The sequence below is a fragment of the Mobula hypostoma genome, chromosome 4 (assembly GCF_963921235.1).
Source record: "Mobula hypostoma chromosome 4, sMobHyp1.1, whole genome shotgun sequence".
NCBI lineage: Eukaryota > Metazoa > Chordata > Chondrichthyes > Myliobatiformes > Myliobatidae > Mobula > Mobula hypostoma.
The window spans coordinates 176,757,249-176,774,553 of NC_086100.1; the positions used below are offsets into that span (position 1 = coordinate 176,757,249).

The window sequence follows — 17,305 nt, forward strand, 5'->3', positions numbered from 1 at the left end:
GTTGGTAAAAAATGAAATCAAATCCTTATGAGGTCACATAGGATCGGAAGGTGCAGAATCATTGTGGTAGAGGTAAGAAATTGCAAAGGTAAAAAGACCCCAACGGGAGTTATACAGGTGTCCCCCGCTTTTCGAATGTTCGCTTTATGAAACCTCGCTGTTCTGAAAGAACTACATTAGTTATCTGTTTTCGCTAACAGAAGGTGTTTTCACTGTTGCGAAAAAAGGCAGCGCGCGCCTTGAGCAGCCAAGCTCCTCCCCCGGAACTGCATTCTCGTCAGCATTGCTTAAACACGTGCTTGTGAGCAGTCATTAGCAAGATGAGTTCTAAGGTATCGGAAAAGCCTAAAAGAGCTCGTAAGGGTGTTACACTTAGCATAAAACTAGACATAATTAAGTGTTTCGATCGTGGTGAACGAAGTAAGGACAAAGTGAGTTTGGATTGTGGCAGGGGGATGGGAACCAGAGTGCCAGAGCTGACAGTGTGGCTGGGGTGAAAATAAATGATGTTGAAAGTTTAAGCAAATCCGCTGATAGAAAGGTTGTGAGTGGTGGTAAAAATCTTCTGAGGTGTATATATTTCAATGCTAGGAGTATTGCGGGGAAGGCAGATGAGTTGAGGGCGTGGATTGACACGTGGAATTATGACGTTGTAGCAATTAGTGAAACTTGGCTACAGGAGGGGCAGGACTGGCAGCTTAATATTCCAGGGTTCCGATGTTTCAGATGTGATCGAGGCAGAGGAATGAAAGGTGGGGGAGTAGCATTGCTTGTTAGGGAAAATATTACAGCAGTGCTCAGGCAGGACAGATTAGAGGGCTTGGCTACTGAGTCCTTATGGGTGGAGCTGAGAAATAGGAAAGGTATGGCCACATTAGTGGGATTGTATTACAGACCACCCAATAGTCAACGAGACTTGGAAGAGCAAATCTGCAGAGAGATAGCAGGCAACTGCAGGAAACATAAAGTTGTGGTGGTAGGGGATTTTAATTTTCCATACATTGATTGGGACTCCCATACTGTTAGGAGTCTAGATGGTTTAGAGTTGGTAAAATATGTTCAGGAAAGTTTTCTAAATCAATATATAAAGGGACCAACTAGAGGGGATGCAATATTGGATCTCCTGTTGGGTAACAAATTAGGGCAAGTGACAGAAGTCTGTGTAGGGGAGCACTTTGGTTCCAGTGATCATAACACCATTAGTTTCAATTTGATCATGGACAAGGATGGATCTAGTCCTAGGGTTGAGGTTGTGAACTGGAAGAAGGCCAAATTTGAAGAAATGAGAAAGGATCTAAAAAGCGTGGATTGGGACAGGTTGTTCTCTGGCAAAGATGTGATTGGTAGGTGGGAAGCCTTCAAAGGGGAAATTTTGAGAGTGCAGAGTTTGTATGTTCCTGTCAGGATTAAAGGCAAATTGAATAGGAATAAGGAATCTTGGTTCTCAAGGGATATTGCAACTCTGATAAACAAGAAGAGGGAGTTGTATGAAATGTATAGGAAACAGGGGGTAAATCAGGTGCTTGAGGAGTATAAGAAGTGCAAGAAAATACTTAAGAAAGAAATCAGGAGGGCTAAAAGAAGACTTAAGGTTGCCTTGGCAGTCAAAGTGAAGGATAATCCAAAGAGCTTTTACAAGTATATTAAGAGCAAAAGGATTGTAAGTGATAAAATTGGTCCTCTTGAAGATCAGAGTGGTCGGCTTTGTGCGGAACCAAAGGAAATGGGGGAGATCTTAAATAGGTTTTTTGCGTCTGTATTTACTAAGGAAGCTGGCATGAAATCTATGGAATTGAGGGAATCAAGTAGTGAGACCATGGAAACTGTACAGATTGAAAAGGAGGAGGTGCTTGCTGTCTTGAGGAAAATTAAAGTGGATAAATCCCTGGGACCTGACAGAGTGTTCCCTCGGACCTTGAAGGAGACTAGTGTTGAAATTGCGGGGGCCCTGGCAGAAATATTTAAAATGTCGCTGTCTACGGGTGAAGTGCCGGAGGATTGGAGAGTGGCTCATGTTGTTCCGTTGTTTAAAAATGAATCGAAAAGTAATCTGGGAAATTATAGGCCGGTGAGTTTAACGTCAGTAGTAGGTAAGTTATTAGAGGGAGTACTAAGAGACAGAATCTACAAGCATTTGGATAGACAGGGGCTTATTAGGGAGAGTCAACATGGCTTTGTGCGTGGTAGGTCACATTTGACCAATCTGTTGGAGTTTTTCGAGGAGGTTACCAGGAAAGTGGATGAAGGGAAGGCAGTGGATATTGTCTACATGGACTTCAGTAAGGCCTTTGACAAGGTCCCGCATGGGAGGTTAGTTAGGAAAATTCAGTCGCTAGGTATACATGGAGAGGTGGTAAATTGGATTAGACATTGGCTCGATGGAAGAAGCCAGAGAGTGGTGGTAGAGAATTGTTTCTCTGAGTGGAGGCCTGTGACTAGTGGTGTGCCACAGGGATCAGTGCTGGGTCCATTGTTATTTGTCATCTATATCAATGATCTGGATGATAATGTGGTAAATTGGATCAGCAAGTTTGCTGATGATACAAAGATTGGAGGTGTAGTAGGCAGTGAGGAAGGTTTTCAGAGCCTGCAGAGGGACTTGGACCAGCTGGAAAAATGGGCTGAAAAATGGCAGATGGAGTTTAATACTGACAAGTGTGAGGTATTGCACGTTGGAAGGACAAACCAATGTAGAACATACAGGGTTAATGGTAAGGCACTGAGGAGTGCAGTGGAACAGAGGGATCTGGGAATACAGATACAAAATTCCCTAAAAGTGTCGTCACAGGTAGATAGGGTCGTAAAGAGAGCTTTTGGTACATTGGCCTTTATTAATCAAAGTATTGAGTATAAGAGCTGGAATGTTATGATGAGGTTGTATAAGGCATTGGTGAGGCCGAATCTGGAGTATTGTGTTCAGTTTTGGTCACCAAATTACAGGAAGGATATAAATAAGGTTGAAAGAGTGCAGAGAAGGTTTACAAGGATGTTGCCGGGACTTGAGAAACTCAGTTACAGAGAAAGGTTGAATAGGTTAGGACTTTATTCCCTGGAGCGTAGAAGAATGAGGGGAGATTTGATAAGAGGTATATAAAATTATGATGGGTATAGACAGAGTGAATGCAAGCAGGCTTTTTCCACTGAGGCAAGGGGAGAAAAAAAACCAGAGGACATGGGTTAAGGGTGAGGGGGGAAAAGTTTAAAGGGAACATTAGGGGGGGGCTTCTTCACACAGAGAGTGGTGGGAGTATGGAATGAGCTGCCAGACGAGGTGGTAAATGCAGGTCCTTTTTTAACATTTAAGAATAAATTGGACAGATACATGGATGGGAGGTGTATGGAGGGATATGGTCCGTGTGCAGGTCAGTGGGACTAGGCAGAAAATGGTTCAGCATAGCCAAGAAGGGCCAAAGGGCCTGTTTCTGTGCTGTAGTTTCTATGGTTCTATGGTAAGTTGACCTAAGATGATGTTGAAGAGGTTATGGCATCCCATGACCAAGAACTGATAGACTAAGAGCTAATGCAATTGGAAGAGGGAAGGATAACCATCGAAACCGAATGCAGTAGCGAATGGACCAAAAGTGAAGTCGTCCAGAAAATGAGCGTGAAGCAACTGCATGAGATTTTCGCTACAATGATTGCAGAAAAGTACGACTTTAGTTTTGAAAGGGTATGTCGGTTTAGGGCATATTTGCAAGATGGTTTGAGTGCTTACAAAGAACTGTATGATAGAAAAATGATTGAGGCTAAGCAGTCAAGCATGCTGTCGTTTTTCAAGCCTTCCACAGCAGATGACGAACCTCGAGCTTTGACATCGAGGCAGGCAGTCACAAAAGAAGATGACCTGCCTGCCCTGATGGAAACAGGTGACAATGAGATGACACCCCAGTGTCCCACCACCCCAACCCCCGGGCCGTGGGCCAATACATTGCCGCGAAGCATGCAGCAGTAGCCGGGACGCACCCAACACATCTTTAAGAAAGAAGCCGAAATAAACAAGCTAATTAATTAGGTGCCACCCAGCGCATAAATGTCGGCCCAGTTTAGAGGCGATTGCCAATTGCGTTGCCTCTGATCTGGGCATGCATCAGAAAATGCATGTCAAAAGGGCAATGTTATGTGGGATTTCAATATGCAGGTAGATTGGGAGAATCAGGTTCGTGCTGGATCCCAAGAGAGGAAATTTGTAGAATGCCTACTGTGACAAAAGACCAAGTTATCAGAAGATTGATGCTGATAAGAGAGACAAAGAGAGAAACATTCCAAATGTTAATGAGAGACGAGAGAGATTAACGAAAAGAGACACCAGTCCGAGTATTGACAGACCAGTTGCTTTGAACCTGAACTGTCTGAAGTTTGATGGACAGGCGATACCCCAGCAGGGGGATAAAAGAAACAGGTTCGCTAAGGCAAGACAGACACCACGAGATAACGAGACCCTGGAAGTGCGGTGTGCCCCCCCCCCCCACAAGTTGGTGGGAGTTTTGGAGGTCTGGTCGCGGGACCGACCATAAACACACAGGGTGAAAAGGGACGATCGGCAGGAACCTGGTGTGTGTGTCCGCCCTTGCCTGGGTGCCGGGTTCACCGCGGAAGGACGATCGTATCCGGAACGGAGGGGTCACAGTCGGTGACCTCAGAAGACATTAAAAAAGGGCTCGCCCAAAAGCTAACTGCGGAGGAACATTAAGGTCTGTCTGAATTCGATTTGCATCATCATTCGCTCTCTCTCTCTCTCTCTCTCTCCAATGGCACAACAGCGATTACTGTGAACTGTACTAAGCTGAACTGAACTCTGCATCACTTGAGACTGATCATTTTACCCCTAAACTGCGATAGAGCTTGATTGATTCCTATTACCCTAGTTCTGTGTACATGTGTGTTTTACCATTGCTAACCTGTTGCATTTATAACCTTACGATTAGAGTACTGTGTTACTTATTTCTTTAATAAAACTTTCTTAGTTCCAGTAATCCAGACTCCAACTAAGTGGTCCATTTCTGCTGGTTTGGCAACCGAGTTACGGGGTACGTAACACTACAAGATGGCTTTTTAGAGCAGCTTGTAGTTGAGCCCAACAGGGGATCGGTTATTCTGGATTGGGTGTTGTGCAATGAACCAAAGTTGATTGCAAATGTCACTCCACTCTTCAAGAAGGGAGAGAGGCAGAAGAAAGGAAATTATAGGCCAGTTAGTCTGACCTCAGTAGTTGGGAAGATGTTGGGAGTCAATTGCTACGGATGTGGTTTTGGGGTACTTGAAGGCACATGATAAAATAAGCCAAAGTCAACATGATTACCTTAAGGGAAAATCTTGCCTGGCAAATCTGCTGGAATGCTTTGGCGAAATAACAAGCAGAATACACAAAAGGAGAATTAGCGAATGTTGTGAAATTGGATTTTCAGAAGGCCTTTGACAAGGTGCCACATATGATGCTGGTTAACAAGTTAAGAGCCCAAGGTATTAAGAGGAAGATACTAGAATGAATAGAGCATTGGCTGATTGGCAGGAGGCAAAGAGTGGGAATAAAGGGAGCCTTTACTGGTGGGCTGCAGTGACTAGTGGTGTTCTACAGGGGTCTGTGTTGGGACCGATTCATTTTACGTTATATGTCAATGATTTGGATGATGGAATTGATGGCTTTGTGGCCAAGTTTACAGCAGATATGAAGAAAGTTGGGAGGGGCAGGTAGTGTTGAGGAAGCAGAAAGGCTACAGAAGGATTTAGACAGATTAGGAGAATGGGAAAAGTGGCAGATGGAATACAGTGTCTGGAAGTGTATAGTCATACACTTTGGTAGATGATACAAAAGTGTGGATTATTTTCGAAACGGAAAGAAATTTCAAAAATCTGAGGTGCAAAGGGACTTGGGAGTCCTTGTGCAGGATTCCCTAAAGGTTAATTTGCAGGTTGAGTTGGTGGTGAGGAAGGCAAATGCAATATTAGCATTCATTTCAAGAGGACTAGAATATAAAAGCAAGAATATAATGTTGAGGTTTTATAAGGCATTGGTCAGACCCCACTTGGAGTATTGTGAGTGTTCTGGGCCCCTTACCTAAGAAATGATATGCTGGCAATGGAGAGGGTTCAATGCAGGTCCATGAAAATGATCCTGGGATTTAAATGCTTATCGTATGTGGAGTGTTTGATGGCTCTGGGCCTGAACTCACTGGAATTCAGAAGAATGAGGGGGGATCTCATTGAAACCTATCGAATGTTGAAAGGCCTTGATAGAGTGGATATGGAGAGGGTGTTTCCTATGGTAGGAATCTTTAGAAGAGAGATGAGGAGGAATTTCTTTAGCCAGAGAGGGGTAAGCCTGTGGAATTCGTTGCCACAGGCGGCTATGGAAGCCAGGTCATTGGTTATATTTAAGGCAGAGGTTGACAGATTCTTGATTAGTCAGGGCATGAAGGACTATGAGGAGAAGGCAGGAGATTGGGACTGAGAAGGAAATGGATCAGTCATGTTGAAATGGACTAATTCTGCTCCTATATCTTATGGTCTTTTTACCTCACATTTATTTTGAAAACTGAATTCCACCAAACCCTTCCAGCACCCATTCAAAGTGACCTTTACCGTGAAGTGATTATTGGTGCCAGACAGGGAGTATCTCAGAAAGTGCTGATCCCCTGGGATTTTCACTCACAACAGTCTCTAGAGTTTACAGAGAATGGTGTGAAACACAAAAGCAAAATCCAGTGAGTGGCAGAAGTGCCTTGTTAACGAGGGTGGTCAGAGGAGAATCGCCAGACTGGTTCAAGCTGACAGGATGGTGAAATTGACTCAGACAACCATGCATTACAAAGTGGTGTGCAGAACAGCATCTCTGAATGCATAACAAGTTGAACCTTGAAGCAGATGGGCTACAGCAGCAGAACACTTCACTGATCTCCACTCCTCTACATAATCAAGTGGCCACTGAAAAGCCTCAACAAAATTAGATCAAATAAGTCAAGTGATAAGTACCATTCTGGCGACAGATCTGACTTAATGTACTTGCTGGAATCATTACCCTCCTGTTCATTTAGATATTTATCGACAACATCACTGAAGTCTTCCGAAACTGAGCCGAAATAGATATCTGGTCGATAAACAGCAATGCAGGGGTCAGGACAGCGAGCAGCCTTCTTCATATATTTATTTTTGCTCTTCGCATTCAATGATTCCCATAGTTCCTGTAACTACACACAACAGGAAAATAATGTTAGTATGCCCCCATTGCTGTAATTAGAAAAGTATTCCTGAGTTCAATATAAACAACAGGAATTCTGCAGATGCTGGAAATTCAAGCAACACACATCAAAGTTGCTGGTGAACGCAGCAGGCCAGGCAGCATCTCTAGGGATCCCTTACTCACTCTTCCTTCAGTTAGTCCTGACGAAGGGTCTTGGCCTGAAACGTCGACTGTACCTCTTCCTAGAGATGCTGCCTGGCCTGCTGCGTTCACCAACAACTTTGATGTGTGTTGCCTGAGTTCAATGTGCCAGTTTTGGGTGGCACAATTGGGCAATGATTCATGCTGGTGCCTCGTAACCCCAGGGTCCAGGATCAAGCCCAACTCTTAAAAATCAAGCAGTAGTTTTCTCTCATTCGTGGTCATTTTTACCCAACTCCCTTCACCCTTTTTCCAGTCTCCATTCCAGTTACCCTCTCACCCTTTCCCGTCTCCTCACCTGCCCACCACTTCCCCCTGGTGCCAATTCTCCTTTCCTTTTACCCATGGTCTAATCCTCTCCTATCAGATTCCTTCTTCTTTAACCCTTTATCTTCCACTTATCACCTCCCAACCTCAAGGGTAACAGAATATGGAGAAGGAGGGAAGACAGAGAAATTAAGGGAAGTTAGAGAAATCAATGTTGCAGGAGTCATCAGTCAGCGTAGGAATGGCTTAGGGACTCCAGCTACAGATTTTTCCTTGGGGTTTACTTCCAAAACCTTCCCTATGAGTGGGTATAGCCACAAGGCAACGGAGGTGGGAGATCAGAGTTTTCCTTCTCCTAGATGAGGTGCCAACCACAGCCTGAAGCAACAGGGTCTAAGGTTACAGTAACCCGCCTTTGCCCCTTCTCCTGGCTTAGTAGCTAAGCCAGGAGCTCGACTGGGTTGTCAGAGGTTACTTGAGACACACACCATTGGGAGCATTTAATAGGCAGTGAGATCTTAACCACCCTGGGCTATAACAGCATTTTTAAGAAACCTTTCCTACAAAAGATAATGAATATCTGGACTGAGCCTCCAGGGAGAGAGGCAGATACTATTACAACACTTAAAAGGCATTTGGATAACTGCATGTACGATCGGCATAAATATAGGCAAATAGGATTAGCATAAATATGGCGGCCCCAGGCTCAGCTGTGAAAGGAGGGTTGGGCATGGGGTTAACACTCATTAAAACTCAGAGCTACAGAAACACCAACTGAAGCACCAAAGACCTCATCTTTAGGAGAGGAAGGATCTTCAAAGATGGGCTACACTTGGGAACAACTTGAAAAACCAGCCCAGAATGGAGGACGCTGGCGAGCTGCTTCTGGCAGCCTATGCTCCAGTAGGGGTGATGGACTTAAAGAAGAAGAATGGCTTGCACTGAAGTATACCTGGGTGGGACTTCCTTACCATGTCAGCACCCAGCATTCCAACTCAAGCATATGGTATTTTAAGTTCAGTTAAGTACAGGAACAGAGGTTTAAAGGCAATGAGTCCATGCAACAGACATGTTCCAGCACAACCTAACTGATTAGCTCAATCTGACTGCAGGCATAATCTCACTCCACTTTCCAGCACTCCCTCCCACTGTAGAATGAGGGCAGGAATCAGATGTAAAGCAGCGGCAGCACAATGACACAGCAGTCAGCACTATTGCCTCGTAGTTCCAGTGACTTGGGTTCAATCCCCATTGAGGGGCTGCCTGTGTGGAGATTGCATGTTCTTTCTTTGACCGCATGGGTTTCATTAAGGTGATCTGGCTTCCTCCCACATCCCAAAAGTGCCACAATAAATTAACACATAGTAGCCGGAGAACTGGACAGAACAGATTATAAATGTAATAAAAGGGGGAAAATAGAACTGATGAGAATCCACTCAACATAAACACAAACAAAAGAGGTTCTGCCAATGTTGGAAATCGAGAGTCACCCACACACACAAAGTGCAGGAGGAACTCAGCAAGCCATACAGCATCTATGGAGAGGAATAAACAGTCAACATTTTGGGCTGAGACCCTTCAAAAGGACACCATATACTCACTGGACTGAAGGTCCTCCTTCTATGTCAGAACAAGTATTCAATAGGAGCTGAGGTTACAGGGGAGTATAAAAACTACTAAATCACGGACTCCAACTTGTCAGACAAAAAGGCCACCTGTTCCTTTGGTAAGATGAACTCTTTATTGATATGACATACTCACCCGCTGAGTTACAGGGTCTCTAGTATTCACCATCTCCCCTTCAGGATCCGCCTCCTTGATTTTACCCAGCTCTTTCTGGGAAAACAGCAGGAATGCACCGAGACGAGGGTGGGGAGCTGGGTGCCTTGTCTTCCATTTCTTTATTGCTTTATGACACTTGGCTGCAGCCTCACAATCCATTTTACTTAATACCTCTTCCAAGTGCTTTGACTTTTTGATCACCTAATAAATAAAACAGATTAAGTTAATAATTTCCAATCTAATTTCCAAATCCCAATGTTCTCTTCAATCTCTTCAAGAGATCTCCCAGATTCAGTTAGCTTTTACCACTTTGCAAGCATGATGAGCAGACCAGCTAAGCACAGCCCTTCTCCCCACTCCCTAAGAAGCCAATGTAATTGAAAATTTCAAAACTGAGTGTGACAAATAGAACATAGATCAGCAACAGGATTTTGGCCCACAGTGTTGACGTTTTAATCTACTCCAAGATCAATCAAATCCTTCCCTCCCGCATAGCCCTCCATTTCCTTTTTATCCATTTGCCCATCTAAAAGTTTCTGAAACATCCCTGAAGTGTCTGACTTTATCACCAACCCTCACAGCATGCTCTACACAACCAACACTGTATAAAAAACCTACCTCCGACTTTCCCCTTATACTTTCCTCCAATCACCTTAAAATTATGCCATCTTGGATTAGCCATATTTATGGCTAATTAAAAGGGCATACATTTATGGTAAAGAAGAATACTAAGGGGTTAACAAAGCAAGATTAGTACATGGAACTCGGTATATTTCAACTATTCAAAAGGGAGGACAGATGGATAGGAAAGGTTTAGAGGGATATGGGCCAAATACAGGCAAATGGGACTAGTTTAGATGGGTATTTTGATCAGCATGGATGAGTTGGGCCGAAGGGTCTGTTTCCATGACCATAATGGGTTTAAAAGTGACCCACAGCTACCTCTGGACTTCAAGAAAGGGAACAAACAGCTTTATATCCTCTCAGCTCCTTAGTCTCATTCAGATACAGAGAAGTTACTACAGAGACCCGACTCCCTCCAAGAAAATCAATAACATGTGGGACCACATTGGATGAAATGGGGACAGGCTACAATAGGCCATTGCGTCCTTTTGATGTTACTGGACAACAAAGATTTTGCTTCCCGAATACCTTTAAGTGTATCTTATGAATTTTGGGCTACTGATCATGAAAATCACCATGAAATTACCATGAAATTTTCCTATCATGCACCATTTTTTGAAATCACTTATATTTATTATTTCAATTCATAATTCAAGTCAATTAAAATGTTGCCTACAATGTAAGCTGGAAAGTTTCCTATCTTGTCCAGGCATGCTTGGGCATGATTAGGCGGCACGGCTGCTGCCTGGCAGGACAGGGTTTAGTAATAATTATTGGGTTCAGGACTATAAGGATGGAATTTGCTATCATCAGGCACAAAAATTTCTATGAAGGATTTTGATATTTGAGACAGATGCTTCCCAGAATAACTGATGCCAAGATTAAGGAAAGCATTTTTGTTGGTCCACAAATCAAACAGGTCATCAATGACAGGCAATTTGAAGAATTTGTAGAGGGACCGGAGAAAATCACATGGAAGGCGTTCAAGGAAGCTGTTGAATTTTTTCTCGGCATCTACAGAGCACCAAACTACATGCAGCTGGTTGAAAGCATGCTTCAAGCATATAAAACCATGAAATGCAACATGTCACGAAAGATTCATTTTCTGCATTCCCATTTAGACTTCTTCCCTGCAAATCTTGGTGCTGTTAGTGACGAGCATGGTGAAAGGTTTCACCAGGATATTGCGGTCATGGAGAAAAGATACCAGGGCAACTGGAATCCATCAGTGCTGGCGAATTACTGTTGGACACTTAAGCGAGAAGCCTCAGACACTGAGTACAAATGAAAATTATTAACAAAATATTTTAAACTTAGTTGAACTATTGCAAAGCATCAGCACCATTATGCAATTAAACACACTATATTCCATAAAAGGTAATTTATTGTTTCTCCAAATTCCTACGTGGTACAAGTAGTCCGAAATTATATTTGTGTTCAACTTCAAGCAGTCTATCATAAACAAAAAAAAAATACTGAGGAAGCAACACATTTGAAAAAATTTGTTGTCCAGTGTATCTGTTACTGCTGCATGACTCAGTAACTCACGAAGCGATGCGTTTACTCACAATATCCTAGGGAAATTTGAACTTTAAATTGTAAATCAGCCTCCAAGTCTTACAGCAATTATGTATGACTTTGGTCATTCTGCCCCTGGGTGTCATGCATAGTTTTGCTGATCTGATCCAAAACAAAGTACTTGTCATAGAGGGAGCAGCAAAGATTCAACCACATGATTTGCCACGTGAAGAGAGAGTGATTGAACTAGATTCTCTGTGCTCTAATATCTGGAAGAATAAGGGCAGTGTCCGTGGAAACTTGTATTCTTACAGGGTTCAGTGGGATTAATGCAGGGAGGACTACCCCCTCCCCTCACCCCCCATAGGGCCACAATCTCAGAATAAGGGCGTTTAGGACTGAGTGCATGGTGAATTAGAGGCCTGTGGAGACTCCTTCATCAGGTTCAATCAAACAGACGTTCATAGATTTTTGCACGTTGAGGGGAGCAAGGGATAAAGGCTAAAGGATAAAGGATAATGAAGAGATAGAAAGTCAGACATGATTTTAATGGATGGTGGAGAAAGCTTGAAGACCATAAGACATAAGGAGCAGAATTAGGCCATTCAGTCCATCGAGTCTGCTCTACTATTCAATCATGGCTGATTTATTATTCCTCTCAATCCCATTCTCCTGCCTTGTCCCTGTAACCTTTGACACCCTTCTTTTGCCTCAAGTACAATAAAAACTTGGCTGCCACAGCGCTCCACAGCAAACAATTTCACAGCCTTACCACCCTCTGCTGAAGAAATTCCTCCTCATCCCAGTTGAACATAGAATAGTACTGCACTGGGGAGGCCAGTCAGCCCACGATGCTGTACAATCTTGATGTCTATTTACCCTAACAGTCCTCCTCCTGTATATTATCCATATCCCTCTGTATTCATGCATCTATCAAAAAGCCTCTTAAACGACCTGCTTCTATTACAACCCCCGTTAACCCATTCTAGGTACCTGTGTAAAAACCTGCCTCTCATTTTGGTTTAAACTCAACCCCTCTAACTGTAAAAGTATGCCCTTTGACGTTTGACACTCTACCCTGAGAAAATGATTTGACTGCCTACCCCATCTGTTCCTCTGATAATTTAAAAAAACCTCTATTAGGTCTTCCCTTAGCCTCCAATGCTCTAGTGAGGTCAAGCCAAGTCTGTCCAACATTTCCTAAAGGGCAAGTTCTAAAGGGAAGTCTCTTCATTCTGAGATATTGCCCTCAGATACTAGATGACTTTCTCCCATTCCCATTACTTATTTTCTTCTGTTCCTTGACAGCATAATGACAAACTAAAGCTTAACATATGCACTTACACCAATTCCTGTGCCTATGTTTTAAACCATACAAAATAAAAAATGTCATTAAAATAAGACAGAGGAATACAGAACATACGTGGATGTACTTCATTTCCACCTCAATGCTGGGACATATTTTTTTAACCATCTTTCCTGAATAGTTCTATTGCAAAACATCCAAGTGAACAAACAAGACAAAAGACAACTCACCTCATAGTTGTTTGTAATAAAAGGGAACTGTTCTGGCTGCAGGAACTGAGTCTTTGGAATATCCAGACCATCCTCCCCATACAGGAACTGTACAATACTGCCATCACTGTCCCGTACTGTCAGGTCATATTGTACAACCAGCCCTTCCAAATGCTTTATTATGCATCTATAAAAAAAATGGTAAAAAAAATTCAAACCATCAATACCATAATTTCTTTCATTAATTTTTATTATGTTTTGTTATCCATGCACAAATCCAGAACAAATTTCCAACCACATGGAGTTTCCTAGCTCCCAGGCCAATTTTTACCTCTCAGCTAATGTTGCTAAAATAATTTACCTAACTATCATAACAATGCACTTTATGGTGTCTTAGTTCATGTAAACTGGCTACCAAACCTGGAGATAGCCAGTTCAAATTACATCTAATATGTAAAATTCAAATAGTCAATACTTTCTTCCATTAATTATTACTTTCATTTTTTCCTTATCTTTGTTAGCCATGGTTCAATTGTAACACTTGAAGTCAGATGGCTCAAATGATACTCCAGATAATGACTTGGGCTTAGACTCCAGTGACACAGGGCAGATGTGCTGGTAAGAGATTATGCTGAGGTTGCATCTTCCCTTTCAACTGGATGTGAAGATCACAGAAGTACAGGTGGGAGGAAGAAAAGTGTACAAATTCATAGCATTTCGCTTCCAAATTTTGGTTATATTGATTTTATGGAAATGAATTTCAGAGACCAAATGCAAAGCATCATTTTGACTAAACGTGTAGTTCTGTCAATCCAGAAAAAAATTGCATCCCAAGGAATTTTCTGGTTTCCTAGTCAAAATTACATGATCATTAAAATTCAGTTTATGAGATCTTATTGAATGCAAACTAGCTACCAAAGTTCCTCCATTATAAGTCACTAGACTTTACAAGTACTGCAAAGTACAATCTGTGGGATAATTACAGTATATGAATGCAATTCTTCTTATCTCAGTTCTTCTGGTGCCCAATGGTGAAGCACATCACTTCATCCATCTCCCCTATGTGCTATTTAGCCCAAGTAAGCTTCCCAGCACTGCACATTCACAAAGAATGTCAGAGCTAAACCCAAGTAAATCCTAATTTTATCTCTACACACTTAGGCTTCCAAAATAACCTGGCACTCAATGTCAGTAAGACGAAACAGCTGATTGTGGACTTCAGGAAGGGTAAGATGAAGGAACACACACCAATCCTCATACAGGGATCAGAAGTGGAGAGAGTGAGCAGCTTCAAGTTCCTGGGTGTCAAGATCTCTGTGGATCTAACCTGTATCCCAACATATCAATGTACATTTGTAGTTATAAAGAAGGCAAAACAGCACCTATACTTCATTAGGAGTTTGAAGAGATTTGGCATGTCAACAAATACACTCAAAAACTTCTATAGTTGTACCGTGGAGAGCATTCTGACAGGCTACATCACTGTCTGGTATGGGGGGGCTACTGCACAGGACCAAAAGAAACTGCTGAAGGTTGTAAATCTAGACAGCTCCATCTTGGGTACTAGCCTACAAAGTACCCAGGACATCTTCAGGGAATGGTGACTCAGAAAGGTGGCGTCCATGATTTAGGACCTCCAGTACCCAGGGCATGCCCTTTTCTCTTTTGCTCAGCCCAGACTTAACATTGTCGAAGTTGATTTGGTTAGTCTCTTACCTGTCATCACCGCACACATCACTGCACCAAAGAAAAAATCTGTTGACTCTATCAAGAATCAAGTTTATTATTACTGACATGTGTTGTGAATTTTATTGCTTTGTGGCAGTAGGACAACATAACACATGAAAATTACTATAACTTGCAAACAATAAATTAATAGTTCAGAAGACAAATAACAAGGTAGTGTTCATGGGTTCATAGACTGTTTAGAAATCTGATGGTAGAGGGTGGAAGCTGTTCTTAAAATGTTGAGTGTGAGTCTTCAGGCTTCTGTAGCTCCTCCCCGATGGTAGTAACGTGAGGAGGAGGCCATGTCAAGGATGGTGAGGGTCTTTAAAGATGGATGCTACTTTCTTGGACACTTAAATTCTATTCACCTTCATATCCTTGTTCCCCAGCCCACATATGGTCCTTCTTCAAAATCCTGATCTAAATTTCTGAATCATTCTCAAAATCATTCCCGTCGCATTAAATCCTTCCAGTGCTCCAGTTCCCAGACTTCAGGAGCTCAGCTCTAATCCCCGTGTTATAGTTGGCAAGTCTGGGGGGTTCGAAATTACTTTCTTAAACCACTCATCATTTTAGCCAAGGCATAGCTTAAAGGATACCTTTGGTCACATTTTTCGACCCCTTCTCCGAATAATCCAAATCCTGCACAGATCAACACTACCATTGAACAATTCCTAAAGCAGGTTTGACAAGTTCTATATATTCAAGGTAGTAAGAAACAGATTTTTAGACATTAGGATGATCAAGGAGTAAAAGGTCAGTGCTGATGTAATAGTCAGCCAACAACTTAATGAATGACATAGCAACCATGATGAACTGTATGTCCCAATAATAATTTTATTTAAGGTTGAAGATTTAGTTGAAGATCTTACCCCAGAGATTTATGCTGAAAGAATTAAAAATCGGGAAGTAATGGCGGAATTTTAAAAAATTAACGGTCGCCCGTCACTGCCCGGCTCATCTGATGATTACTCCACCCATAATATGAAAATATTTGGAATCTGTTTACTTCCTTATGTATTCTTTGTTATGTCTTTTTGGTGGTGGTGGTGACTTTTTACTTTGTAAATAGGAGCTCCCAGCTGGAGACCGGGGTTAAAGGTCATGAGATTAACATGCCATTCACCTATTGGACAGTTTCTGGGCTTTCGGGGGAGGTGGGCAGATTTATTAGGCTAGTTTTTTCTCGACTGGGCAGTCCCAAGGGGTTTTTCTTGATCAATCATCTTGCTTTTCTTTCTGGTCCAGTCAAGCTTTGCCCTTTTTTCTGATTTAGGCTGCGCCTGCGCATTAGATTACTTTACAAAATTTTTAAATTAAATTTTAAATATGGATCTTAATAAAATCAATATAATTACTTGGAATTAAAACAGTATGAACCAACCTATTAAGCACAGAAAGATTTTTAAGAAATTAAAAACACTTCATGCAGATATTATTTTTGCGCAGGAGACACTTATCCATAGGCAGGATGAAAAATGCTTTTTTAAATTTTGGAAGCGACCCTTATTTCATTCTTTATCAGTAAATAAAATAAGAGGGGTATCTATTTTTATTAATTCTAAAATCCCTTTTGTTCAGTTTAATCCTGTTACTGACTTAATTGGAAGATATTTAATTGTCACTGGTTTGTTGTGTGGTCAAAAGGTGGCTTTGGTATGTGTTTATGCACCTAATATAGATAGTCCTGAATTATTTAAGAAGCTATTTTCTGTATTGCTGAATTTAAATGAATATAAATTGATTATGGGCAGTGACTTTAACTGTTGTCTTAACCCGTCGATTGACAGATTGTCCACCAATCCGTCATTTCCTATTAAAGCTGCGACTTGTAATAATTCTTTTTTATTAGAATACGGTCTGGTCGACATTTGGAGATTTAAATTTCCTAGACAAAAAGATTTTCTTTTTCCACATGTATACCATAAATATTCAAGAATTGATTACTTTTTCTTGGATACGCGATTGGTGCCCTCTGTTGTTGAGTGTGCGTATGATATGATTGCGTTGTCAGATGATGCACCTATGAAACTAACTTTGGATTTCTCTGATAATATTCACATACCTCAGTGGAGATTTAATATTTCATTGTTGCAAGATTCAACTTTTGTAAATTTTATTAAAGAACAAATTTCTCTATTTTTTTTAATTGAATACAACTGAGGGAATGTCAAATTTCATTATTTGGGATGCAATGAAATCTTTTCTTAGAGGACAGATAATTTCATATTTGGTAGGTTCAAGAAGGAAAACCAAGGCAGAACTTTTGCTGATCACTAATAGGATTAAAGAAATAGATAAACTCTATTCAGTAACGCCTAGTGAAGATCTCTTTAAGGAAAGGGTGGAACTCCAAGCACAACATGATTTGTATTTGACTTTTCCCATTGAACAGCAACTTCTTAAATCCAAAAGCCAATTTTATATACATGGAGGCAAATCAGGCAAATTATTAGCTGGTCAGTTAAAAGCAAATATGGCTAGAAGACAGAT

General features: G+C 41.7%; 1 protein-coding gene across 1 annotated transcript in view; it reads right to left on the minus strand.

The window, feature by feature from the left end:
• The window catches only part of polr1a (RNA polymerase I subunit A), a 185,396-nt gene that overhangs the window by 58,589 nt on the left and 109,502 nt on the right, over nucleotides 1–17,305 (minus strand). The window contains exons 22-24 of the mRNA XM_063047054.1: nucleotides 13,106–13,271; nucleotides 9,407–9,628; nucleotides 6,970–7,184 (exon numbers count right to left, since the gene is read on the minus strand). Coding sequence (XP_062903124.1) covers nucleotides 6,970–7,184; nucleotides 9,407–9,628; nucleotides 13,106–13,271 — 603 coding nt within the window. The remainder of the gene's footprint in view (nucleotides 1–6,969; nucleotides 7,185–9,406; nucleotides 9,629–13,105; nucleotides 13,272–17,305) is intronic.